This window comes from Sus scrofa, chromosome 18 (assembly GCF_000003025.6).
Source record: "Sus scrofa isolate TJ Tabasco breed Duroc chromosome 18, Sscrofa11.1, whole genome shotgun sequence".
Lineage (NCBI taxonomy): Eukaryota > Metazoa > Chordata > Mammalia > Artiodactyla > Suidae > Sus > Sus scrofa.
Genome location: NC_010460.4, coordinates 24,817,748 through 24,845,365, shown reverse-complemented (window position 1 = coordinate 24,845,365; position 27,618 = coordinate 24,817,748). Strand labels below are relative to the sequence as shown.

The following is a 27,618-nucleotide window of genomic DNA, read 5'->3' as shown; positions in this document are numbered from 1 at the left end:
CAGGAAGGGCCACAGAGGGTGCTCCTGTGCTGATTACTGTGGACGTCAGTTCTGGCTTCTTAAACATCCCCGCTTTCCAGCCTGGAGATGAGAAGCTCTCTGGGAAGGTGCCCAGCCTCTCTCCTGACACACGGGCACCTGGGCGTTGCGCTGTGTTTCCTGAGACCTGAGCGTGTGGGAAGAAACTTCATAGGAGGCACTGAAAATGGAACTTAAGGACTGGAAAATCATTGCCATACTTTCACAGTGGGATCAGACACGCTGGAGCCGGTTTTGCTCTGAGAACATTTTTAAAATAGCTGCTGACAATGATGTTTTATACACTGGGGTAAAAGAGATCGCCTACAGAGCAGAGGAGACCACCAGCTTTTGGTGAATTCATGATTTCTCCTGCTACAGGAGAACTTCCTTCAGATTTCTCTAATCCAGCTGAGACTGGTTTTTTTTTTTTTTTTTTTTTTTTTTTTTAGGGCTGCACATGTGGCTCATGGAAGTTTCCAGGCTAAGGATTGAATTGGAGCTATAGCTGCCGGGCTCCACCACAGCCACAGCAACACGGGATCCCTGACCCCACTGAGAGAGGCCAGGGATGGAACCTGTATCCCCCTGAATACTAGTCGGATTCACTTCCACTGTGCCACAACAGGAACTCCAAGAAACATTTTTTTTTAATTGAAAAAGTAAGTTGTGGTGCAGTGGAAATAAATCCAACTAGTATCCATGAGGATGTAGGTTCCATCCCTGGCCTCAATTAGTAGGTTAAGGATCCAGCATTGCCATGAGCTGTGGTGTACGTTGTAGATGTGGCTCAGATCCTGTGTTGCTGTGGCTGTGGTGTGGGCTTGCAGCTGTAGCTCCCCCTACAGATTTGACCCCTAGCTTGGGAACTTTCATATGCTGCGAGTTCAGCCCTAAAAAGCAAAAAAAAAAAAAAAAAGTAAATTTAACATGTAGATTTTTTTTTTCCCTTGGCTAAATTCAAAATATAATTGTACTGAGTATAATTTTTTCTTTTTTAAAAATTTGAGTTGCTGTACAATATTATATAAGTTACAGATGTACAATATAGTGATTTAAAATTTTTAAAGGTTATATTCCATTTATAGCTATAAAATATTGTTGTACAATATAAGAGACAAGAACATATTGTGCAGGTGTAGGTCTCAGATGAGGCTCAGATCTGGTGTTGCTGTGGCTGTAGCGTAAGCTGGCAGCTGTAGCTCCCATTAGACCCCTAGCCTGGGAACCTCCATATGCCACGGGTGTGGCCCTAAAAAGCAAAAAAAAAAAAAAAAAAATATATATATATATATATATATAGTGCAACATGGAGAATATCATATTAACACAGATTTTTAAATTTAGCATGTGTACCACTGATGACCACTTGACAGGCAAAGATAGCTTCTGTTTAAGATATGCTGGTTACCCAGAAGACTTAACACGAATACAGGATGTATGTGTTCCAACTACTTTTCTAAATGTAGGGTTCAGAACCCTGGTGGTAGAGATATAGAAAGTAGAATGGCACAGCTGTTCTTTTTTTTTTTTTTTTTTTTTTGCTTTTCAGGGCTGTACCCCACGGCATATGGAAGTTCCCAGGCTAGGGGTGGAATGGGAGCTGTAGCTGCCGGTCTACACCACAGCCACAGCTACACAGGATCTGAGCCACATCTGCAACCTGTCTCACAGCTCCCGGCAACCCTGGATCCTTAATCCACTGAGCCAGGCCAGGGATCTTTGGAACCCGTATCCTCATGGATCCTAGTCAGGTTCATTAACCGCTGAGCCGTGAAGGGAACTCCCACCGTTGTTCTTTTATACAGAACCTCTTTTCTAGTTCCCTACTACGCTTGCTGCTGCATCTTGAGGAGGATACGCTGCTTTTACCTGGCCATCACAAAACAAGCTTAAGAATTGCTCGCCGCTCTGAGGTGCAAGACTCTGCATGCAGCCGACCCAGTAAGTAACTTTTGTTGCCACTGCTAAAATGAAAACTAATTTGTTGGTTCAGAATCTGGAGTTCTAGAGGAACTCCTTCAGTGTATCTGAACTCCCCCGTACGCAGTTGCCAACAGGGGCCACAACTTCTTGATGCTCACGCGTACAATTAACAGCAGACCTGTGGCTGGGCCTCAGGGTTCTGGATTTCTGGTTCGACTCTCTTCCTACAAACACGTTGGTTCCACCATTTCAAATTGTGTACGTCTGAAGGATGGTAGACATAGCATCGGCTTTGAAAGTAGAGAGACACAACTTCAAAGTCTGATTTAACCCTTCAGTCCTTTCTTATCTCTGGGTGGGAGATTCCTCAACCTGAAAATAAAGCTAAAATGGGGACGATGGCATCTACCCAGAAGGTTAGAAATGGTAACGGTCAGGTACGTAGCACAGTTCCTGGTACATGGAGGTGTCCCAGGAATGGTAGTGGTGACAGCTGAGGCTGTTATTATAATTTTGACACTTTGAAAAGATTAGGGACGTCCCTATTAATCAAACTCAGCACCTTCTATTAACAGGGGAAATGCCATCATTTACTTACACGTCTTTGAAGGTATTTCTGTCTTAAGCAGAAGGTGTTTTATGGTTTTAACCACTTATGGGGTAAAGGAGAATGTGTCGATTATTTATCCTAATATTAACGGCTTTGCTCTTCAAGTGACGCTTTTAGTTTTAATATTTTAAGATTTGATGTAAAAGTCTAAGATTACCCTACATCTGGCTTTAAGATAATACAGATTTTAGTCACCCCCCTCTTTAACACATTGAAGAAACAAAAAAAGTTCCCACAGAGGCTAGAAGAATAACAATAGTAGTGTGGGATGCAGGGAGCAGGGGGATGGCATGTGGCTGCGGGGGCTGTACATGGACCACCGTAGGAGGTACCATTGTTTTTTACAGGTACATGCCAAAACAATGGACAGCAATCTAGGGCAATGGTCATTTTTTTGAACCTTAGTCACTGGTGCAATTATTTAATATGGAACCCTAAGCATTCAACTACAAATATTAGTAACTATTAAGATGCTTAACTGATCAAAAAGTTTTTGAGGCCAGAAACGGCACAAGTAATTAAATACTACCCTCAGGGAAAGTTTCACAGAATTTCCAGTAGTCTCTTCCATGCTTAGGGAATCATGCAGAAAAAGATGAGTGAGTAACACACATGAGCTCTTTTGTTAAAGTGCTAGTATTGGAGGCAGGATGGGTGTTCTGCAGAATTAATTTGTTTTTATATAGAAATAATTTTATTTGTCCCAAAATGAAGTGAATTTCATCTAGGCAAAAGCATATCCTTTGTAAGAAGTTAAGCACTCACATTGTATGATCAGAAACTGGAGCCCCTGTTCTCTTATCTGGTTTGGTTAAAACCACTTGGTTAAAACCAGGTATTGACTCACTGCAGTGTGCTCGCCCATGTGTGTGCTTATGTGTATGTGTGTGCATTTTCCCCTGCATCTGAAGGTAGGAGGTGTCCATTTCTTACTTGGGAAACACTTTAATTGGAATAGCAAAAGTTTGTCATGATGCCTGAATAAAACTGTTCTCTTCAATCTTCTATCTGTAATAGACAAGGTTGCTAACAGTATTTATAGGGTCATTATTTTCAACAGTTTCTTGACACCTAACAATATTATTTTAAGCTCCAGCCAAGTGGATTTCCAATAATTATATAATGTCTCTCAGTAATGATCTGTTGCTTAAGATACACATTCTGCTTTACCTTTCAACACATACTTGATAACCTCTCATTTACCAACTATAATTGAGGCACATTCAGTCCTGGCTAATTAGGGGCTCTTAGTACCCCCTCATCTGTGTTATGCTGGATGACATCTCAATAGCATCAGTCTAGTTTTTATTTTTAATTACAGCAATAAAAAATGTGCAACTTAAAAATATTAGAATGTTTAAGGACATTATAACTATTTTACAAATAACGAGTCCCATGTTCCGCTGGGGATATGCAAAATGACACAACTTTCACAGCGCAAGCAGAATGGTTGCTTGTCAAGGGTTCCTTTTGGAAGCAAACCCACAGCCATGTCTGATGCTTAGACATCGAAAGGAAAGTATATCTCTATCGCCAGGACTATTAAACTAGCACACCATCTTAACGTTGGCCTCCTGGCATCCACTTTAGTCAGCTCCCTTTGTTAGTGTTGCCCTAAATGGGGTCTTCAGAAGTCTGGTGAATATGAAGGGGAGTTGAAGTGGGAAATAACTTGATGAAGAAAAAAAAAAAGTCTACCTCTGTTAGGAACTGATGGCAAGCTTTGTAGCAAATAGGTCACCGAGACAAAAGACAGAAGATGTTAAGAAACACGCGGACACACAGACCCTCCCATCTACAGGGGCCTATTTCCTGAACAACTACCACGGTCTCATGACAGAGGATGTGCTTTAACTCTTCTAGGAAGAAACATAATGGGAATAAGATCAACACAACTTTCCTTCTCTGCTCAACATTTTTGAAAACGACCACATAAGCAAAAAAAGTCAGAGAGAACTTGGAAGTGAAACACACGCTTGTCAATTCAGAGCAATACCAAATGGAAGCAAAAGTTGCTAATACGGTTTCCGTATTTTGTAAAAGAGCCAGCTGGAAGGATGATAATTTTTCTACCCCTGCAGGGCATCAAAGCTTTTAGGAAATCATTCTTTTCACACATATTAACACTTAGCTTATTAAAACAGATGATACTTTTATTGTAAAACAGCCCGGGTAGAGGCTAGAAACATAAAGTAGGAAAGATAAGGCTCTTTTTGACCACCCAGCCTGACAAACAGCAAACACGGACACGACAGAGCAGGGTGGAGATGACGTAGGAGGACCTTCTGTAACTGCCACAGCTGAAGTGTCACCATGAAGCCCGTGAATTGCTGTTATGAAAACATTTGGAGTAACTTGCATAATTAAATGAAACTGCCAGAAAAGCATTTCTAAAATGCAGAGAAGATGTACATAAATAAATACAGTTCAAAGCAAATATTACATTTCAGAATTAGCATAGTAGTGAATTATGCAAAGTTATGTCACAAGCAAAGTACCATTTCCTTTGAACCAACGGCTGAATAATTACAAATGAGTGACAACATTGTTATTGAAATGGACTGCTCTCTTAGTCTCTTTTACAGACAGTCTATGAATGAAACTTGCTGAGCACGGCATCTAAAACCACATCGTCCCACTTCTAGGAGCTGCCATGCTTCAGGAAAGACCTTTGCGACACTGCTGGGGTATTCTATCTGTTAGCAAGCGTCAGCACTGGAAATCAAGATGAAAACGCAGACTAACTCCTAGTACAGTGGCAGATATTTGGCTTTATTGAAGTTTATTTCTTTATTTAATTGAAGAATATTACGTTAGCTTAAAAAACTTATGGTAGGGGCCAAATCCACTGTACCGTAATTCTGTTTATGGACTGCTGCAAAGGCAAGTGTTATGATGCTGTACACGACGGTCAACTGGTTATCCTCTTGCTTGTTAAAATTAACCTTAGAAGGATCTTGAGACTCTCATTCTAACAGTGACAGTTTTCAAGTATAAAAAAGAAGCCAATTAAGGCTTCTGTCACCAGTCAAAGAAATAAAACTATCACCTCTATTAGCTGCATAAAAGAAAAAGAATTAAAAGAGGAGTGTGCTTTGCAGACATACCATTAAAACGCAGCTTTTCCCTTCACACTGTGCCTACAACGTGAGCCTGCGTTGCAAGGGTTGTTACTTACATCAAACAACTTTTCTATGTACATTTCCTCATTGACCTTTTCTCGAAGAATATCCTGGTTTTGCCGAACAAACATAATATAGGTGTCTGCCAGATCCATTCCTGGTTTCTGTGGTGAGGAAAAAACATGGGGAATAAAACGGTATCAGGTCTTGGTTGTGAAAATATTATTTAATCACGACCCTAAAAAAAATCACTCATTATATCACTTCAAAAGTTACACTAGTAAAATATGCCTTAGATCAAGTCAGAAATGGGTACCTTCAAATTCTATAATTAAATAAAAGTTTATTATTGAGGTCTATAACTTGAACTCACAGTCATCATTATTCAAATGACTAGAAATATGTGGTTGTAAGCTAGTAGATATTTTTTTAAATATAGCTATCTTGCAAGGTCAATATGCCAAGCAGTATAAATGCATACATTTCCCCAAGAAATTCCCACATACAACAATCATTTCCTAAATGCAAACACAATTTCCTTTTCACCATTTCTGGCTGGTTTATCCACATACACTTATTTATTTATTTATTTTGTCTTTTTAGGGCTAAACCCACGGCATATGGAGGTTCCCAGGCTAGGGTCAAATTGGAGCTACAGCTGCCGGCCTACGCCACAGCCACAGCCACGCCAGATCTGAGCCATGTCTGCGACCTACACCATCGCTCATGGCAATGCCGGATCTTTAACCTACTGAGCGAGGCCAGGGATCGAACATGTGTCCTCACGGATGCTGGTCAGATTCATTTCCGCTGAGCCACAACAGGAACTCCCACATACACTTTTTTAGAAAGTTAGCTTTTTTGCCTTCCTTAACTACTATGGATGCTCAAGGAATACAAAATAAATTTTCTCATTAGGAAGATACTGAGCAAAAAAACACTGAATGCATTACAAAGTGAAATGTAAATCAGAATTCTGTGGATATCCATTGCTTCTACTCACACATATTTATCAATACCACCTCAAGGAGTACACTATTTTAGAAAGGCAACATCAATGAACTAGTCTCCTATGAAGAGTCAAAGATGAGGATGAGAGAACTCTCCAGAGTTCTCCGGCATCTGGTGTCTTCTCATGTGAGAGGAATGGGGCAGTTACGCTAATTCCTCTTTGCTATAGAGTCTACCAAATCAGCACTAGGAAGGGACAGAAACCCAAATGGCTCCTAGAGAGTTGTCCTTCTAAACGACTCTTTGGTTCCTGAGTTTCACATAACTGGACTCTATTGTTTGTGCAGTCTATACCAGGGATTGATTCATAATCTGTCTCGAGTTATCCATTTAACTAGAATACGGCATTAATAATGATGAAATGGTAGAAGGCATGCCCCAGGTAGTCAGTTGGCTGTACATCATTTCAATCTATGGGAGACTTTTATAAACCCCGTTATATGGACTCTCTGCAAAAGTAAACAATGTAAGGAAATCGGGTGAAAGAGGATATGGATCATTTAACTATTGCTATTGCAGGAAAGACAAGAGATCCCTCTGAGTGATGCTGAGACAGCAGTAGTGCTTTTTCCTTCCATGAAGGACAGAAAGCGATCATTTGCTTGGGAGGGGAGGGGATTCTATTTTATGTACAATGATAAAACTGCCCATCTCTTAACCAGCACACAGTACAGGCACTGGGCATATCTCATTAATAAAGTGATTTGATTTTTCGGTAACAAAGTTATTTCTGGGCAATAAAAATCACACAAAGTTCTTACTGTTCTTATACTTAGCCTAAAGGGGACTTTATACCACATAAATTCAAGAATCCTTTCAAACATGACCTTGACATAACAAAATTCATGATTAGTGTTAGTAATGATTAGTAATTTGAAACAACTACTTATATAAATGTCTTCACGGGTCTTTCCTTTAAGGGGATCCATACATGATGTAGGACACATATTCCAAACTCAGTGGAGACAACTTACCGAGTTCATGCCTTCACTATTTTTCTACATAATTCTCATAAGCAACGTGTCAAAGTTTATTTTTTTTTTTTTTTTTTTTTTTTTTTTTTTTTTTTTTTGTCTTTTTTGCTATTTCTTGGGCCGCTCCCGCGGCATATGGAGGTTCCCAGGCTAGGGGTCTAATCGGAGCTGTAGCTACTGGCCTACGCCAGAGCCACAGCAACGTGGGATCCGAGCCGTGTCTGCAACCTACACCACAGCTCACGGCAACGCCGGATCATTAACCCACTGAGCAAGGGCAGGGACCGAACCCGCAACCTCATGGTTCCTAGTCGGATTCGTTAACCACTGCGCCATGACGGGAACTCCCAAAGTTTAAATAATTACAAGACTACTCAAGAGAAACCTAGGTTCTCTGGGGGCGAGGGGTATATGCTATACCTATGTTTTTCCAGTGAAAAGGCAGGGTCATTTACTAACATCCTATTAGCACTTGAGGACAACTAAGCCATAAGCTAAGGATTTCTCTCCGTGCCTCTCAAATTTTGTCAAAACACCGAAAATGAGAACATTCAGAACACATACTGCTGTGGAACGAAAATGACAGGAGGACAATTTTCTATACATGATAACAAGCCAGTTCCACCTTTGAGTTTCAGTCAGGTGCTTGAAAACAAAATGCTAAGAAACATATGATACCAAGGCAGTTGGGCACAGCTCAGCTAAACGGAGAGTTAAAGAATAGACATATGAGAGGCTTGACTCCTCCACTATTTCTCCCCACCCCAACCTTATTTTTATTTTTGCCTTTCAAAAGAAGAGTATGCTTACAAGTGTAATTTAGTCAGTCACTTGACCCATGACGCTCCCTGGAAACTGAGTTGCAGCCAGGAGGAATGGAGAATCCTGTCTTTAAACACTTGCAATAGACTCTAAGGTAGTAGTTTTTTTCCTGATTCCTTGATCACTTTTAAGATAACACTAGACGTCATGAAACACTGTCTCGGAAGAGTTTATCTTTCCCCTGTCTAAAACTAACAAATACTTTACAATTTAAGCCTAAAAGAAAACTCGATGTTGTTTCCTTTGGCAGACCCAAGGGATAAAACCCTGAAATCTGTAAAGCGAGACAGCTCACCAACTCTCCAAGAAAATAAGAATTTCTGGCTGAGAGTATGAAGTAAAACTCATTTAAAAGCTTATTTCAACAAATTGTTTATTTTTATTTTTTTTTTCCTTTTGGAAATTACATTTTCTCCCTTTTAGCAAATTAAGATCTGCTTGTCTAGAAAACAAAACCTCCAAGTCTTACATTCCTCATTAGCATTATTTCTTCTGTTATCTTTGAGCTGTTTATCTATTCTTGAAATTGTGACATACGGGAATTTCACACCTAGTGAATATATTTTCATGTAGCTTGTGGCATGAGACTATAATCATTAAAAGAATATACACAAGTAAGAATAACTGCAACAGCTGGTGACATTTACCAATTAGAATTATCATTCTTTAAAACACTTTATCCTTCCTTTGGTGTATGAAGGGTAATTATCTCTGATAAATTGCTGAAAAAGATGTAATTTTCCTTTTAAACAGTTTCTACTTATAGTACAAATGTGTTTGGATAGAAGACATTATCGCTGGTTCAGTGATCCTTCGTGCAAAGACTCTTGTTTTATGGCAGTAAAATTTACATACATCTAATTCCATTATTACATGTTATCTGATTAGGAAATAAAGTTTGGTTAAAAAAAACAAAAACCTGAATGCGCTCGGTTAACTTTTTGCTTTCTGGTGTGTAAATGGAAAGAATGCATGTGTTCGTGTCACCCAGATAGAATATCGCTACACTTTCTGGTGCAAGTGGCTGTCCCCAGCCTTACCAGTGGAACAGTCTGTTAAACTTGGAGCTAGATGAGTTTCTATGAAGAATATCATGTTCTAGAGAACTACATTTACTTTTTAAATTTTTAAATTTTTTGGTGGTGCTTGAGGCACGTGGAATTTCCCCGGCCGGGGACAGAATCCGCGCCACAGCAGTGACTTGAGCCACAGCAGTGACAACACTGGATCCTTAACTTGCTGAGCCACCAGGAAACTCTGAGAAATTTTTTCTGGGTTTGTAATTAAATGACAGTTTTCCGAATGCACAAGAAAATAACAATTAACAACCAAATAGCAAGCACAGGATATATTCACTACCACTAAGAGAGAGTAAAGGCTGTTTTTTTATTCTCCCGTTTAAACCTTTGGGATCCTGAGTTCCCCAAGCACTAACTTTCCCCTCTTGTTTCGTAGGGGAGTAATCTCTAAATCACAGTAAGATTTCCTGGGTCTCTTCTAAATTTGATTCAGAAAAGAGCATACTTTAGCTTGAAGACGTTCGAGTGAAAGGATACAAGCTCTAAAAAATCCCCCCATGAGCATAAAGAAAGCAGTAACTATGGAAAGGAATGGCGTAGGGGAAGGTGACGTTCCTCTGACTTTGGCTGCATCAGTAATAGAATACACCAGCGAGTGAATGAGTTTAAGGAAGGGTGCAGACCGCAGCAAGTTTTTTTTCAAGCGTTAATCACTAGTTAACCTAGTGAGATGAACACGCCATTTAAAAAAAGAAAAAGAAAATTCCTTGTTAATTATACACGGCAAGTGCTCTTACTTCCTGCTGCTGCACCTAATCCCACAGGTGCAAGTCTTCACTCTCCCCATTCATGGGTAGGTGGGTGCAACGCTGCAGACATTTTTCACAGCTACACATTTAGATACAGAAGAAGCCGCTTAACCTCCCAAGGGAGGTTAACAATACACAATGCAAACACTGTCATGGTGTCTATTTAACAAGGAGACAAATTTTTATATATACTATTCCAGTCTCAAAGATGAACAGAAGCGACAGTATAATTGACTTAATTTGAAAATACGCTTCTCATAACCTAGAAAAGCTTGCCTTGAAGAAACAATCAAGAGTGGAACTGTGATTTATGAAAATCTGCATGCTTTGTAAATGAAATACCTGTACCTGTTCATTACTACCATGGGGGAAAAAATGGATCTTGTAAGATTTAAAACAATAGCATGTCTCCTTAATTTGAAATCATGATAGGAACAATTTACAGTTCAACTCTGGCTTTGCAGATCAAGAACAGTCTATAACTGATCATGAGGGAACACGGGACATAATTCTACAAACATGAAACTTATCCCAAGTACTGTTAACAATATATTTTTTCTTTTATGGTCTAATATACTCCTTATTACTTTGGCATTTATGCAGCAATTTCTATATTTTTTATCTGAGGGAAAATGGTCTTAAAATTAAGCTCCTTAAAATTATTTCAAGTAGTTTAAGTTATATGTTCTCGAATATTTTTAAAAAGGAGGTTTTTGAGTATAGCTATGATGATTATGATGTAAAACATACATATGTACTTTTTAACCAAATTTTCTACCAAGTGGAATAATTACGTTGTATTCATATATAAAAGCAAAAGGAAATAAATAGAAATAAACCCTTCAAATTAGATTTATTCCAGCTTAAATATTATATAAGCCCAGGCAGAAGAGTAATTCATAAAAAGAGGAAGGGGGAAGAAATGTAAACAATGAAAAAGTCACAAGGATATAAAATTTTCAAGATTTTCTAATAATGGCTTATATATATATTTTTAAAACCACCAATGAAAAAATTCTCATTGTTCTTTAGAAAAACTCCAAATTATTCTTTCAAGCAGTGAAACGGGCCACGGTCACCTTTCCCTTTGTTAAATGTGACAGTATTCAAAATCCCATCCACTTATACTTTTATGCATTTCGACTCCAAATTAGGAAGTAGAAAAATTCTGAATTAGATAACGGGGATGGACCTAGAAATTATCATGCTAAGTGAAGTCAGTCAGAAAGTTAGACACCAACATCAAATGCTATCACTTACATGTGGAATCTAAAAAAAGGACACAATGAACTTTGCAGAACAGATACTGACTCACAGACTTTGAAAAATTTGGTTTCCAAATGAGACAGGTCTGGGGGTAGGGGGATGCGCTGGGGGTTTGGGATGGAAAAGCTATAAAATTTGGCTGTGATGACTGTTGTACAACTACAAATGTAATAAAATTCACTGAGTACTCAAAAAAAAAAATAAAGATAACGGCATCCACATCCATCTGAAAACACCTTTCAGACGTGGAACATGTAACACGTGTGTTTTAAGTGTGTAATCTCATTCGGTCCCACGTTCCCAGGGAGAGGGTCACATTGCTGCGGATTTCTTGCTCTGGATAAGGGTCTTCTGTCTGCTGCCTGTGAGCACAGTCAGTAAAAAGCAGATTCCTACCACAACGCTACCAGAGTGTTTACTTCAGAATCTGCTATAATTAACGCTCCTGTACCTTATGTAGTCATGTTGCTTTCATTCTTAAAATCCACGCAAATGCTTCACATTCTTCCTTCTAAGTAGTGATATATGTTATGCATTCATAGTTTTAAGCAATAGTACGTTCAAACATTTTTGTTGCGTCCGTGGGGAAAACCTTGCAAAGAGGAGGTTATTTTAAATATTAAAAGGAATACTGGATAATAGTTTAAGAAATTAGCCTGAAATACTTCCGGAAAAGAGGTTGATTTTCAACTGAGATATATGGGCCTAATTTTCATCTTGCTATGGTCTCCCATTTGCGACCATAGGCATCTAGGATCTCTCTTGCTCTTGCTGACCTATAAAAATCACTAACATCTCAGAAACTAGAGGAAGAGCTGCTCGCACAGGAGGAGCAGACAAGGAAAGTGCTACTATGTGTATCACACATTGGCTTTATACTATTTTATACTTTTACACTATTTTCACATGTAATAATTATGATGATGATGTGGTATTCAATCTCTCAGTTTATAATATGTTCAGTTACCTTTCCCTCATCCGTGTATAGGTGATATGGTGTCAACTACAAAGGCTACACTGAGGACGCAAAGAAGTGAAATTAAAGTGCTGTGAGTATTACTTTATTTAGCTTTTAAAATTTGTTTTTCTTTATGGTCGTACCTGGAAGTTCCTGGGCTAGGTGTCAAATTGGAGCTGCAGCTGCCAGTCTACAACAGAGCCACAGCAACATGGGATCCGAGCAGCATCTGGGACCTACACTGCAGCTTGCAGCAATGATGGATTCTTAACCCACTGAGCTAGGCCAGGGATCAAACCCACATCCTCATGGACACTATGTCATGTTGGGCTTGTGACCCGATGAGTCTCAATGGGAAATCCCTTGCTTTTATTATTTAGACTGAGGAGTTCCCGTGTGGCTCAGCAGGTTGAGGATTAAGCATTGCCACTTCAGTGACTCAGGTCATTGCTGAGACATGAGTTTGATCCCTGGCCCAGGAATTTCTGTATGCTGTGGGCATGGCCAAAATAAATAAATAAAATGAAATAGAATAAAATTTAGATGGACTGGGAATGAGTTAGCCCCAATTTGGAACCTTCCCATTTTGGCTTAAAGGTGACCTGAGGGTGCTAGAGTGTCAGGGTTCAGAGGCAGTTCATGCATTCACCTTCTACGAGAAGAACTCAACAAAAGAAAGATGCGAGAAGCCAAGCATTCATCTACAAAGCGCAAAAGGCAACCTCCCCTGCTCCCAGACCAGTGAGACTCTCAACCCCGTCCCGGAGTGGATCTGCCTCGCCAGGCCAACGTGTCCCAGTGGGCAGGCGCTCCACTCCCCATGTTCTGCCGTAAAGCTCTGAGTTTCCAAGTGGCCTCATCTAAGTCATACACAATTATCGGAAAAAAAGGAAGGAGGGAAAACACCACCATCACCGAACGGAAGGGCTGCACATTTAAAAGTCACCACCGACATATTCAAGAGGCTTGATATTCACAAAGAAAGGAAAATAAATGAAAACAAATGGTTTTCCTTTTGGAAAATGGCCACGTGCTGAAGCAGGGGGTGGAGACTGCAGAGAACGAATCGTTCCGCGAAGAAACAATGGCAATGCCACTTCTTTCAATGGTGCTTTACCTTCCCTCAGCACTTCCCCAAGCGCATGCACGCTGAAGCCTCACGGGAACCTCGTGAAAAGGGCACAGCTCAGGGATCCCACCCTGGTCCGCCCGGCACAGCTGGGAAAATGGAAGCCCGTGGGGCAGACTGCCAGAAGGGGGCAAAGGTGGGACTTGAACGGAGACCCTGCACTCCACACCAAGCCTCTACAGCACAGAGCTGAATTCAAGCCGCACTGTGGGGAGGCGGAAAATGAGCAATCTTCGGCAAGGGTCATAACAAAGAGAGGGTGATTGAGAGAATTATTTAGGACAAGAGAAAGTTAAGCCATCTCTGTCATCTCAGGACAGACAACCAGGATCTGGCACCAGCACTAAGAAGCCCATCAATGGGGAATTTCCTTCTTCTAGGTCTCTTGAGCTGTGTCACCTCACTGTCCAGCACAGAGACATGCAGTGTGTGTACTGATGTCAACAGGACAATTTTCAACAGGCATTGTACACCTAACACACCCACCTCAAAATGCCCTATAACTTACACAATCTATAGAACAAAATTCTGGAATTAGTGTTGGAAAGGGCTCTTCATCCGTTTATTTTTAAAATTGTTTTTATTATTCAATGAATTTATTACATTTATAGTTGTACAATGATTATCACAATCCAATTTTATATCGTTTCCATCCCACACCCCCAGCGCATCCCCCCACCTCCCCAAACTGTCTCCTTTGGAGACCATAAGTTTTTCAAAGTCTGTGAGTCAGTGTCTGTTCTGCAAAGAAATTCATTGTGTCCTTTTTTCAGATTCCAACATGTAAGTGATAGCATTTGATGTTGGTGTCTCATTGTCTGACTTCACTTAGCACGATAATTTCTAGGTCCAACCATGTTGCTAAAAATACCAGTATTTCTTTCCTTTTAATGGCTGAGTAATATTCCATTGTGTATATTACCACATCTTCTTTATCCACAGGGCTTTTCATCCTTTTAAATGTTAAATGTCATCTGGTCATACTTCCTATGTAATGCAGAAATCTTCGGTACATCTGGCAAATAGTGGTGTAACTACTAACATCCTTGTAAACAATTTCTTTTTAAGTTTTTTTTTTTTTCCTTACACTGATTTCAGTTCTGCCTCCCACTAGTTTTTAGTCACTGTTCCTAGTTCTATCCTCTTAACTGATATAGAATGAAGCTTCTTTTTCTTCCAAATAGGAGCTCCATACTTTAAACAGGACTCTTTTGTCTCAGGTTTTTCCTCCCTCAAGGGTAACATTCCAATTTCCTTTTTTTTTTTTTTTTTCCCATAAGCCATTATTTCCAGATCCCTTTAACTATGCTGGCTGCTCTCTACTATAGGATGTAAAATACACAGTACATTTTGTTTTAAAAAGACTTTAGGTGGATTTGCCCACAATAACAGATGTGAGCAAGACAGTATAGAGCAGGACAATTACTTTTTAGAATCTGGACATTAGATTTATCATGATTAGTGATAATGTATGATAACAACGGATATTTATCAATGACTCATTTCATTCCAGGAATCCTGAAAAGTGCTTAGTATACAGTATATTTAGAACACGCCCAGACTGGTATAATTTTTTTTTTTTTTTTGCTTTTTAGGGTTGCATTTATGGCATATGGAAGTTCCCAGGGTAGGGGCTGAATTGGAGCTACAGCTGCCGGCCTACGCCACGGTCACAGCAATGCATCCAAACAGCATCTATGACCTACCTCACAGCTCACGGCAATGCCAGATCCCTGACCCAGTGAGTGAGGCCAGGATCTAACCCGCACTCTCATGGATACTAGTTGGATTCCTTTTCCTCTGCGTCACAATAGGAACTCCCAGAAGTGGTATAATTCTATTTCCACTTGATAAGTCATTGGTGTCCACAGAGGTATTTGCATATGTCCAAACTCAGCTAACTGAATGCACATTTTTTCATATGCCAACTATATCTTAACAACAAAAAAGAAGAAACTGGTGGCCAAGATCATACAGATATTAAGTCATGGAGTAAAGGTTCAAATCCAGGCCGTCTAGCTCTTGAGTTTTGGTTTTTAACTTTTCTGTTGTGCTGCCTCCACAGGTTCCTGCTGCCTTGTGGTTTTGTTTTAGCAGCTACCTTACATTATGGTCTCACATAATTTTTTCTACAATTTATTTTATTGAAGTATAGTTAATTTACAATATTGTATTAACTTCTACTGTATAGCAAAGTTATATTTGTATACATCTCTTTTCATATTCTTTCTCATTATGGCTTATCACAGGATATTAAATACAGTTCCTTATGCTATATAGTAGACCTTGTTGTTTACAAACTTTTTTTTTTTTTTTTTTTTGCTTTTTAGGGCCCCACCCATGGCATATGGATGTTCCCAGGCTAAGGGTCAAATTAGAGCTACAGCTGCTGGCTTACGCCACAGCCACAGCCACAGCAATGCCAGATCCGACCCTGAGTCTGCAACCTACACCAGAACTCATGGCAATGCCAGGTCCTTAACCCACTGAGCGAGGCCAGGGCTCGAACCTGCAACCTCATGGTTCCCGGTTGGATTCGTTTGTGCCACAATGGGAACTCCTACAATGTTTTTCTTTCATGGATGTTTTTGGTGTTGCATCGCAAAACTTACAATCAAACTTAATTTAAGGCTACAAACCTTTTTTTTTTTTTTTACATTTTCTTTTAGAAGTTTTATCATTTATGTTTTAAAGGTAAGGTTTTGATCAGTGCTCCTTTTGTGAAAGGTGAGGCAGTGTTCTTTTTCTCTCATGTAGCTCTCCTTAAAAATATTGCTTCAGAGAGTTACCTTGCTGGAACTTTAGCATAAAAAACAGTAACAGCCAATAGCACCTCATAGCTTTTGAAGTTAATGTTTACAGGCATCAATAGCAGATCTGTACTGTCTGGATCCTAGAGAGAAACTCTTCTAGCAATCTCCCATGGCCAGATCACATGTATGGTTTGGTATGCTCTGCTCTGGGTGGCAACTTGATTTGATAGTGACATGGGTAAGCTGGAATTCATCTAGAGAATGACTGGCATGATACAGAATTTGGGTACAATCGCTATGGCTGTTTCACCATATGTCTATTTCCCTCTCTCTCTCTTTCTTTGGCCGCACCCACAGCATATGCAATTTCCCGGGCTGGGGATTGAATCTGAGCCACAGTTGAGACCTATGCCACAGCAACACCTATTTTCCTACCTCTTTAATCTCTAGACACTGAACAGCCTGTGGGCAGGACATGTTTATTTTCATCATACAGGCCCAGAGCCTAGCACCTCATATGTATGAAATAAGAATTTGTGAATTCAGTGAAAAAGTTGAGGACATTTAAAATAGAAAAAAAAAAAAAAAGAATTCCTCAGACAATATATCCCTTTGAATAGCCACCATATCCCTTGGGAAGAGGACACACAATGATAATTATCATAAAATATGTGAAGGGCTATCATGCAGGAGAGGGATTAGAACCAAGATAGAATTTAAAGAGAAACAGAACCTCAACTCATTACATAGAAAAGGGGGCTGCCTTACTGTGAGCCTGCAATCACTGAAAAAATTAAAAGTGCCTGACGGAATCTTTGTGAGGGATGAAGAGGGGCCTTATGCATTAGGAAGGAGAGAGAATAAACCCCTTTCTGTATCTTTCCACTCTGAAGCTCTATAGGTTCTAGCTGATCCAGTAAAACGTTAAATTAAGAATTTCAAAAGCTCTAAGAACAGAAATAATTATGGTGCCCCATTCCATTTGTAATTCAAAATTAAAAACAAAATCGACATTATAAAATATGTTACCTCAACTATACTTCAATAAAGCTTTAAAAAAATAAAATGTGCTACGAATTCCAATGGCATTCACGTGTTCCCACGAGTACCTGTCCTTTTCTTTTTCAGAGAACAAACAGAAATGATTTCCCTTCATTCTCCCTGCTCTCTCTTGTGCTGCTCCCTTGTAGAACCATGTATGTATGACTATTTCTGCTTATCCCCCAGTACCGATTTTCTGATTCTAGGTACAAGACAAGGTCAAGACTTCTTTGGGAATCACTTGTAAAATAAAATAAAATTTCTTTCCCTCCAAAGAAACCCAGAAAAGTCCATACATAGTCTTTTCATTTAAAACGTTCATTTCTAACAAGTATAGCAGCAACAAATCCAGGAACTACCTAGTCCAAAGTATAAAATGCAGTTATGCATTTTAAAAATAATGTACTTTTAAATAATAATGTAGCCATCTATCAGCGGAAACGCATCTGACTAGCATCCATGAGGATGCAGGTTCAAGCCCTGGCCTCACTCAGTGGGTTAAGGATCCAGCGTTGCCGTGAGTTGTGGTGCCGTTTTGCAGATGCAACTTGGATCCTGTGTTACTATGGCTGTGGTGTAGGCCGGTGGCTACAGCTCCAATTCGACCCCTAACCTGGGAACTTCCATATGCTGTGGGTGCAGCCCTAAACAAACAAACAAGCAAGCAAGCAAACAGACAAACAAACAAACAAGCCACCTGCCAGTAACATGCATAACTTGCCGGCACTCAAACCACTCACACTCATGATGATCTAGAGAGGCGATGCCATTCGAGCCCAGCCTCAATCCAAGAGGAGATGACTTGTATTTCATTTCGTTTTAAATTTTAAGTTCCTTCAAACTGTGCTCTACTTCTTTGAAAACTGATACACGTGCCAAGATATATAGTTAAAAACAGAACATCTTAGGCCTTGATCATATATATGTGATAACAGAATTTAAGGCAAAAACTAACTTGTTATGACTATCAACTTAAAAATGCTGTCCTAGTGGATTATGATGTGAATTTTTTTCATCGTAGCTAAGTAAGTTTCATCATTTCCTCTCCTGGTATCTTAATCTTTGTACAAATGTGCAGGCTATGCATGATTTCCCAAGAATTCTGTGAAAAACCCAGAAGAGTACGTGAATGGTGATGGACTTGGAACACTTTTGTATACACTTTGGTGTCACCCGTTCGTCTTTACTGTTACTTTAACTCCTGTAAGAAACCTGTTAGGGTTTTCCTGAAAAGGGCAGAAGAGTGAACATTTTCCTATAAATGGTGCGAGGCATTTGCTACCTCATCCTAGAGCTGCCACTGAGCTGATCCGTTCTCGGGATGAGCTGACCTCCGTCACAGTCCCCAAGTTAAACGGAAAACGGACACTGAAATAACCTTGCCAGGCCTTGTTATGAGGCTGAGTGCTCGCTTAAGAAAAATAAATGGCTCCCCAAGGAAATGACACTAGTTTAAAGATTTGAAAAAACAAAAAAACAAAAAAACCCGTGCCGCACCATAATTATTTTTTAAAGAAAGGATTATATATAGTTTTCAAAAGCCAATCAAAAGTACTTACTGGAACATCAACATATTTTGCAGCTGCTTTCACCTTAAGTGGAAAAGAGATAATGATGAGAATTATTTCCTTAACTGTTTGCTAAGTACTGTGACAGCAGTCAAAAGACAGCGAGGAGAACTCATTCAAATACTCACAGTGAATGACAGAATGGAGGAGAAGAAAGTGCCTTCGTCATACCGTGACAGCTTCGACAGCACCCCTTCCAACACTGAAACAAACTAGAACACAGTTTACAGTGAGTGCCTAGGCTGCGACTGTGCATCCAAACAAATAACAGGGCAAACAATTCCTGGACCATCCTCTCCCACAGCATGAAAACACGGAAGGGTACAAACTGACGCCTGCGGGGCTGCCTCGTAATCTTTACTTTCATTCCGAAGAGGTTCAAGATGTGTGGTTGCCAAGGGGGAGCAGGAGGGAGTGGGAGGGATTGGGAATTTGGGGTTCACAGATGCAACCTACTGCCTTTGGAATGGATAAGCAATGAGATCCTGCTGTATAGTGCTGGGAACTCTATCTAGTCACTTATGACGGAGCATGATAATGTGAGAAAAAAGAATGTATATATGTATGTGTGACTGCGTCACCTTGCTGTACAGTAGAAAATTGACAGAACACTGTAAACCAGCTATAATGGAAAAAAATAAAAATCCTTTAAAAAAAGGATGTTCAAATGAACATCTAAGGATGAACTTTTACACTGCTGGAAATAATATGCACGCTGTGTTCTAAGATAAAATAACGTCTAATAGGAGTCTGGTTACTACACGTAGGAAAATTTAAATCACTAGTCAATAATTTTAAATTCCTGATACTACTCCTTCAAATAATTTTCAACTCCAATATCGATGTTGCTAAGTCATCGCAAGAAAAAAAAATTGTAACCATGTGCGGGATGGATGATGTTCACCAGACTTATTCTGGTGATCGTTTTGCAATTTATACAGATATCAGATCATTACGTTGTACACCCGAAACTAACATAAATGTTATATGTCAATTACATCTCAATAAAAAATTGAGATGTATTTAGAAGCAATGATGGTCAAGCTTTATCAAATTCCTTTCTATCACATGTCACGTGACCATTCCCTAACTTTTTCTATGTACAGAAGCTGAACGAAAAGGAACAGATAATGAAAGGGAGGTGTAAAACAATGGGGCCCTTGCAACAGACTTTGAAATGAAGTCTGACGTGTTAGCTAACAGGTGTTCACCAAGGAGTTCTAATCGGGACATGTAAGGATCACCCCTGCTTTCGGAAACTTTCAAAATAGCTGGGAAGCTTGGACAGACAAACTGAAATGCAAAGAGCACTGGACTGAGAATATTCTGTCACTGGCTGCTGTGTGGACTCAAGCCAAGCACTGCACCAATTCTTCCCTCCATCAGCTAAATAGTTTTGTGTCTGTGTTTCGGGTGGGTATGGAACTAACACTGTCTCGAAACTTTCACATTTCTAAAATTTTATATCTCCATGAAAGTTAAGACATGAGGAGTTCCTGTTGTGTTTCAGGAGAAATGAATAGTATCCATGAGGACACAGGCTCAATTCTTGGCCTTGCTCAGTGGGTTAAGGATCCGGTGATGCCATCAACTGTGGTATAGGTCACAGATGCGGCTCGGATCTGGTGTTGCTGTAGCTGTGGCCAGCAGCTATAGCTCTGATTCAACCCCTAGCCTGGGAACTTCCATATGCCGTGGGTGTGGCCCTAAAAAGACCGGGGAAAAAAAAAAAAAAAAAAAAAAGAACAGAAAGAAAAAGACATGGGTCCTGTGGAGTAATTAAAAACATGGAAAATTTTATTTTCTTGCGCAGAAACCTTAGGATCTGGCACGAAGATAAATAAGAGATATTATTAAGGATCTAACTGCCTACATCTTTCCTCTTTAGAACTAAAATAATATGCACTATTGACAAATTATATGTTCCCAAAGGAAAAGTACTGACAAGGTTTTTTAAATACGAAAAGGGAAATTAATGAAGGCTGGTTTTTGTTCACATAGCTGCTTCTTCAACCAAGTGATAATAGTTCTAGGGATGCAGCTTATTGGTCTCTGGTGACCAGAGAACTCGCTGCGAGGGCACAGGAGATAATCTTTTCTCTATGGCTGGTCAATTACCACAAAATAGTTTATGCAAAAGAAACAAAAACTTCCCTACAGGTTTCTCCATCACATCATTTGTGACATGATGTAAGAGCACAGAAACAAATTCATGCAAACTGCTGACTAAAACTTTTATCTTTAAAGGATGAGGATCATGTACGGCTGCTTAGTTATCCTAGGAGCTACGAATGTCACGAAACCCTACAAAATTACAAATTGCTCACAACTCCAAGTCCATTTAGCACTTTCCCTCTGCCCGTTAAGATTTCTTCCCAGTCGCAGCTGGCTAACTCAGCTTGATGGCGTTGGCAAAGAGCCAGAAGACCAATACTCCAGGGCTCTGTCAGACCAGGGGAAGGGAATTCCAAACTTAATGGCCCTCTGTGGAAAATGCCTCGTCTCTTGTAACTCAAATCTTGAGAGCCAGTGTGTGCTGGGTGATCTCATTTGCCACGAAGAGAGCGACGATTGCTATGGTTACCAGACAACCTGAACCACTGAAGGCTCTGGCACAACACCTGGTTCTTGGTGCCTTTGTGTGAGTATTTGTTTACAGAGGTGAGAGCAGCGGAGGGACGAGGCGCGGTAGAGGCAGAACCCTGTGGATGGATGTAGAGGGTCTGAGTGCGCATTGTAGCTCTGCCACTCTCTGGCCATGAGACATCAGTCTGGACAGCCAGCTTCTCTAGCCTGGGTGGTCTCATCAGCCAAAAAAAAAAAAAAAAAAAAAAAAAAAAAAAAAAAAAAAGGGAGAACAACACTGCCCTGCCCATAGCAAGGATGGCGTGAAGATCAGCAGAGATGATTCAGGGGGAGCGACTGTGCAAATGGCAACATATTAAGAAACGTAAAGAATTAATGTTATTGTTACAATTAGCTACATCACTAGTGATTATATGCCTAAAAACCTACAGATAAGTCACAGGTTAATGAGGATAGTAGCCTCAGGATTGTTTAGTGATCAGGAGAAAGAATAAATCTAGTTACCAGCAAATGGGTCTCATTCAGTTAAATGATATCCATGGAGGTGGGACAGAGTGGACGCTCTAAGTCAGAAGACCCAGGGCGTCATCCCATCTGTTTCAAGGTCCTCTGGCTGACAGCAGAAGAGGGAGGCCTTGGACACAGGTGGATTGGCTCTAGAGCCCATGCTCTTCACCATCATGTTCCAGAGGCGTAAGCCTTAAATGAGGCAACCTCCGTAATGTGCCTGGCTTACAGTACGGGCTCAGTCAATTTTGTTCTTATTACTGAGCACCTAATACGGGAAATACAAAATTATGACTCTTTGACCCTTCCCTCCAGGAACAAACTAACAGGAGAGACAGACATGTATACAGTTGGTCATGACCCAAGGCATGAGGTATTGAGGGACACTCCGTGCAACCCGAACTAGAAGAAGAAAGAATAACTTCCACTGGAGGAGACTGGGTAAGCATCGTTGCAAGCTGGCACTGGAGCTGAGCTGCAGGACAGCAGACACAGAGTGGCTAAAATGACACGTGGGGAAGCGCGAGCAGCTGAACTTTGAGCAGCTGTCTCCCCACTATGGCATCTGGCAGCCTGTCTGGCTTGGCTTGTCCTTGAGAGTCTGAAGCAGCACTGGACTATATCCCCCCAAGTTCAAGGCGTGGACCTATGCTCTGCGGCAGCCACATCCCAGCCATCTTTGCTCCATTTTAACAAGAGTGCAGAGCCTCTCCTTGGGATCCTCCCCACCCCAAATTGTCCCTGGGGAGACTAAATGCAGCGGAGGCTCTAAGTGCTTACAAGGCAGTGAACAGCGAGGACACCCCTGGGAGCAACCAGTGAGCCATACGGTTCCTCCAGGAAGGTTTTCTTTGTAAGATTTTTGTCAAGGCACACATGGTAGAAGAGCTACCTTAAAACCCAAAGTCTATTAATATCAAGATTGGCTAGTGATGATATAGTTTCCATCTGGCTTTTAATTGCATAAAACAGCAAGATTCCAAAGAAATCCAGTGAAATGCTGGGTTTGGTTGCTATGTCTTTAACTGCTTCCTGTGAACTTTCTTCGTACAGCTCAGGGAGTATATAAACACTTAGCAGTTTGCCTTGTGCTCTCTGTTCTCCTGAGGGTTTTGAGTTGGAATGAAACCCTGTAATCTCTTTGTTTCTCTGCTCTTTATTGGGGATGTCATTTACTGGGTTTGTTGGAATAATATTGAATACCTAGAGTCTGCCTGGGTCATTACCAACGTTGCCTCATCATGCACACTCTCGGGGAAATTAAAGATGAAAGCACGCTGCAATGACTGGTGGAGTGAAGGCTAAAGTATGCCACAAGGCATGTTGGTTTAAATTTCCTGTTGGATTTTAACAAGGTATAAGATTCATTTTCCTCCATACATGGAAAGTTGAACCACAAATTCTAAGAGGTGCTAGGAAGGATTCCAGCTATAGATTGGTGGGTTCAAAACACGCCGTTCTCGCCTTTTCAGCTGTGAAATGTTAGGAAGCAAACATTTACATGCAGGTTATTAAATCTTCTGCAGAAAAAAGATTCACCCATAAATAAGACTAATCATGAAAAACTATGTGTATTTTGGGGGGGGGGCGGTTAATAGGGCTAGAGATATCTATTAGCAGGTGTTCTCTTCTGTGTGGTATAATCAAAAATCCACATGGAACCAGAATATCATGGACTGGAAGAAAACCAGTTTCCTTCCCTGAATTGGAATGTTAATGTTATGATATAAAGAAAACAACTCTCTTTTCTCTCACTGTGACTCTACTTCTGCTTTGAACCTTCATTCCAAGAGACTCCAAAAAATTCTTTCCAGATTATCCGTATCTGCATTGAAGACAGCACATCTGTATATAGCACACCTCGTTCTGCAAAGTTTCTCAGACAACTTCCGAAACAGCCCACCTGGCCCTGATGTTGGTGAATCCTCCACATTTCTCTCCTTGTTCTTTTCGCCCTTGCTCTCCGTCCCTTGAGACTGAACCACCTTAATTTGCATGTCCTCTTTTCTAGTGCCTGTTACTCCTTTCAAGCAGGTGCTTAGATTCGAGCGCTTGTCTTCTGAATACATAGCCTTGATCCAAACAAGTAAATTCAATCAAACCAACCTCATCAGGTTGAGCTGGGGGAGATATTTTAACTATATCATCTAGACAGTCTGGGCAGATCTGTCCTCTGTCCCTTCTTAAACTAGAGTATTTCCCCCTGAATTTCTCTTATAAAGAACACGTGTGTGTATATATGTGTATTCACACCTACTTACCTATCTATCTATATATGTACTGAAAAAGTGTATACTCTTTTTTTTTTTTTTTTTTTTTTTACGGCTGCACCTCTGGCACATAGAAGTTCCCAGAAGGAGGGTGGAAGTGGAGCTGTAGCTGCCGGTCTACACAGCATTGCCAGGTCTGAGCTGCATCTGCTACCTATGCCACAGCCTGTGGCGATGCTGGGTCCTTACCCCACTGAGTGAGGCCAAGGATGGAACCTCGCATCCTTGCGGATACTAGTCAGATTCTTAACCTGCCGAGCCAAACAGGAACTTCCCAAAGTGTATACTCTTTTTTAAATCCTGTATTGCAATAACTGGGGACTTAGGAAGTTGAATATATGGCATGATCTTTTAATTTATACCCAGAATTTGCTGAGCCCCTATTACTGGAGTGAATCGTGAAAGTGGCTGCTCGTTCTTAGCTCTGCTGGCCATTCCCCCCAGTTCTTCCCCACAGCCCTTCCAGTTTTTCCTCAGCATCCTCATGTTGCACACACTGAATTCTGCTCCCATCTACCTGACTCACAGCTACCTGGCCAAGCTGGTCCACAGTGTGTATGCCTGTGTGCAACAAATATCAAAGGAACTAGCCACTCAGCCTGGACATATATAAAAGGGACATGAGAAGACAGGGCAGTGAAGCTCCCACTGTTTTCTTCTCGGGTCTTGCTGAGTTCTCTGTGGTGAAATGGAAAGACTGAAGGCTTAGGGCCACAGGCTCAAGTCCTGGCCCACAGGCCATCCCACCGTACGACCCTGGGTCTTGGTTTCCTCATCTGTGAACAAGGGTTCTGGACCCTGGGTGGATCAGACATGCCTCAGGGGATGGGGCCCCACAGGTAGGCTTGAGGCCTCCTTCCCCTCCTCAGTCAGAACTGCTTTGCTGCCATCAGCGTTGTATCTGGGGTGCCACCCAAGATATATTTGAAGATGTTACATCTCATAAACTTGACAGAACACGATAAACCAGCTCTAACGGAAAAAATAAAATGAAAAAATCATAAAACTATACAGAAACATGTCTTCTAAGCATAAAAACGTCTGAAAAGTCCCTGCTTGATGATCTCAGGATTCTCTTCCAGCTCTAGCGCTGTGTGTGCTATGGGGCTTCAGCGCCTGGGGCAAAAAGACACGGATCCCCAGAAGCCCCCACACGAATGTACATCAGGATCTTCACTTTAGACTGAGAAAGGGCTCTAGGCATTTTTCTCATCTAATACTCCTGCTCTTTTGATGAGGAAACTGAGTGATGCAAGAAGACTCAGTTGGTAACATGAAGACATGGGAACAGAGTCCAGCTCTCCCTCAGTTCAACTGATTTAATTAATTCTAATATAAGGTGGCAATAAATATGTCATTTATTGCATCCTCTCCTTGGCAAGATTTAATGTTCCTGCCTTCAGCTTTTTTCTTGGTAAAATAACCTATTAATTATCTATTAATTAATCTAATATTAATTATCTCTTTTTCTGGCTAGAAGCTTCTTTGGGCTTTTTAGTTTTTTGCTTTAAGGTGGTTTTCATTTCTTCGTTTCCTCCACTGGGGTTCCAGTTATAACACAACCACATGAGAAGAGCAGTCACCGAGAGAACCACTTCTCTCTCTCTTTTTTTCTGCTTTTTTAGGTCTGCACCTGCGGCACATGCAGGCTCCCAGGCCAGGGGTCCAATCACAGCAACGTGGGATCCGAGCCGTGTCTGCAACCTACACCACAGATCATGGCTACACCAGATCCCCAACCCACTGAGTGAGGCCAGGGATTGAACCCTCAACCCTATGGCCCCCAGTTGGACTCACCTCTGCTGTGCCACAATGGGAATCCCAAGAGAACCACTTCTATTGGCTGAGATCTTATGCTCACCTTTGGATTTTGATCCCATATCCTTCCTCTCAACTTTAGCCCCAAATATCTAAATATCTGAATGTCTCCTTGGTATCTCCCCCTGCAGGTATCTCAGAGGCAGCTCAATCCCAGCATGTCCCATACTGACCTCATGGTCTTTCCTTCCAAATCTGTACTTCTTCCAGGGCACCTGCATCACTGAATGGCATCAGCTTCCATCCCATGCTTCAGGGCATAAACCCAGAAGTAACCCTTAATGTTTCCCTTTCTCTCCCCATTACTAACCCTCTGTCTTCAGCTGCTCAAGCTGCTAAAACAGAATGCCATGGACCAGGTGGCTAAGAAACAACAACCATCATCCCTCACAGTCTGGACGCTGAAAAGTCCACAACTGAGGTGCTAGAAAACTCAGTGTCTGGTGAGGACTCACTTCCTGGTTCACAGATGATGTCTTCTGGCTGTTTTCACATGGCAAAAGGGACTGAGGAGCTCTGTGGGGTATTTTGTTTTTTATTTTTTTAATGGGCACTAATTCCACTTACAAGGACTCCAACTCATGACCTTATCATTTCTCAAAGGTCCTACCTCCAAATACTCTCACTCTGGGGATTAGGTTTCAACATATGAATCTCTGAGAGGACACAAAACATTCAATCTATAGCACCTGCCCACTGTATATCTTAAATGTTTTTGGGTTAATCCAACAGAGACCAATGTTACAGCCTCCTTACTATATGTTTGCTGCAGGTAATCCAGTGAGTCCTCTGACAGTGCAAATATGACTCATTCTCTACCCCCACTCCCTGCCTCTCCAACATTTCTTTGACTTCTCATTGCTTTTGTGATGAAGGCATTAAACTCCTCAGGACTGTAGTTGGGCATTTAACCATAACTCCTTGCTACATTTCAGCACAGAGTTGGGAGCCATCAGCATGGAGGTAAAGCCAGAAGTGTGAAAGTCACAGAAATCTGGGGAATGAGTTCAAGACTAAAGATGGAAACCAAGAATACTACCATTTAGCAGCTAGGTAGAGAGAGAACACAGAGATGGAAAGCCAAGATCTTTCTGAGGCATGTAAAATGTATGTGCAGTTGGGACACATCCTCTTCAGTGTTATGTGTGATTAACAGCCCTAGAACATTCTTAAATTATCTGTGAGAATAGCTAAGACATGGAAACAATCTAAAAGTCCATCGACAGATGAATAGATTAAGAAGATGTGGTGTATATACACAATGGAATACTACTCAGCCATAAAAAAGAACAAAACAATGCCATTTGCAGCAACATGGATGGAACTAGAGACTCTCATACTAAGTGAAATAAGTCAGAAAGAGAAAGACAAATACCACATGATATCACTTACATCTGGACTCTAATATAGG

General features: G+C 40.9%; 1 protein-coding gene across 30 annotated transcripts in view; it reads right to left on the bottom strand.

The window, feature by feature from the left end:
* The window catches only part of CADPS2 (calcium dependent secretion activator 2), a 494,741-nt gene that overhangs the window by 21,922 nt on the left and 445,201 nt on the right, over positions 1–27,618 (bottom strand). For 25 of the 30 annotated variants that reach the window (XM_013985671.2, XM_013985660.2, XM_013985661.2 and 22 more), the window contains 3 exons: positions 19,155–19,238; positions 19,018–19,050; positions 5,733–5,840 (listed from right to left, as the gene is read on the bottom strand). In XM_013985671.2, the coding sequence (XP_013841125.1) occupies positions 5,733–5,840; positions 19,018–19,050; positions 19,155–19,238 (225 nt within the window). Of the gene's footprint in view, positions 1–1,692; positions 4,885–5,732; positions 5,841–19,017; positions 19,051–19,154; positions 19,239–27,618 lie in introns of those variants that run through there. The other 5 variants (XM_013985668.2, XM_021078974.1, XM_013985670.2 and 2 more) reach the window with 4 other exon arrangements.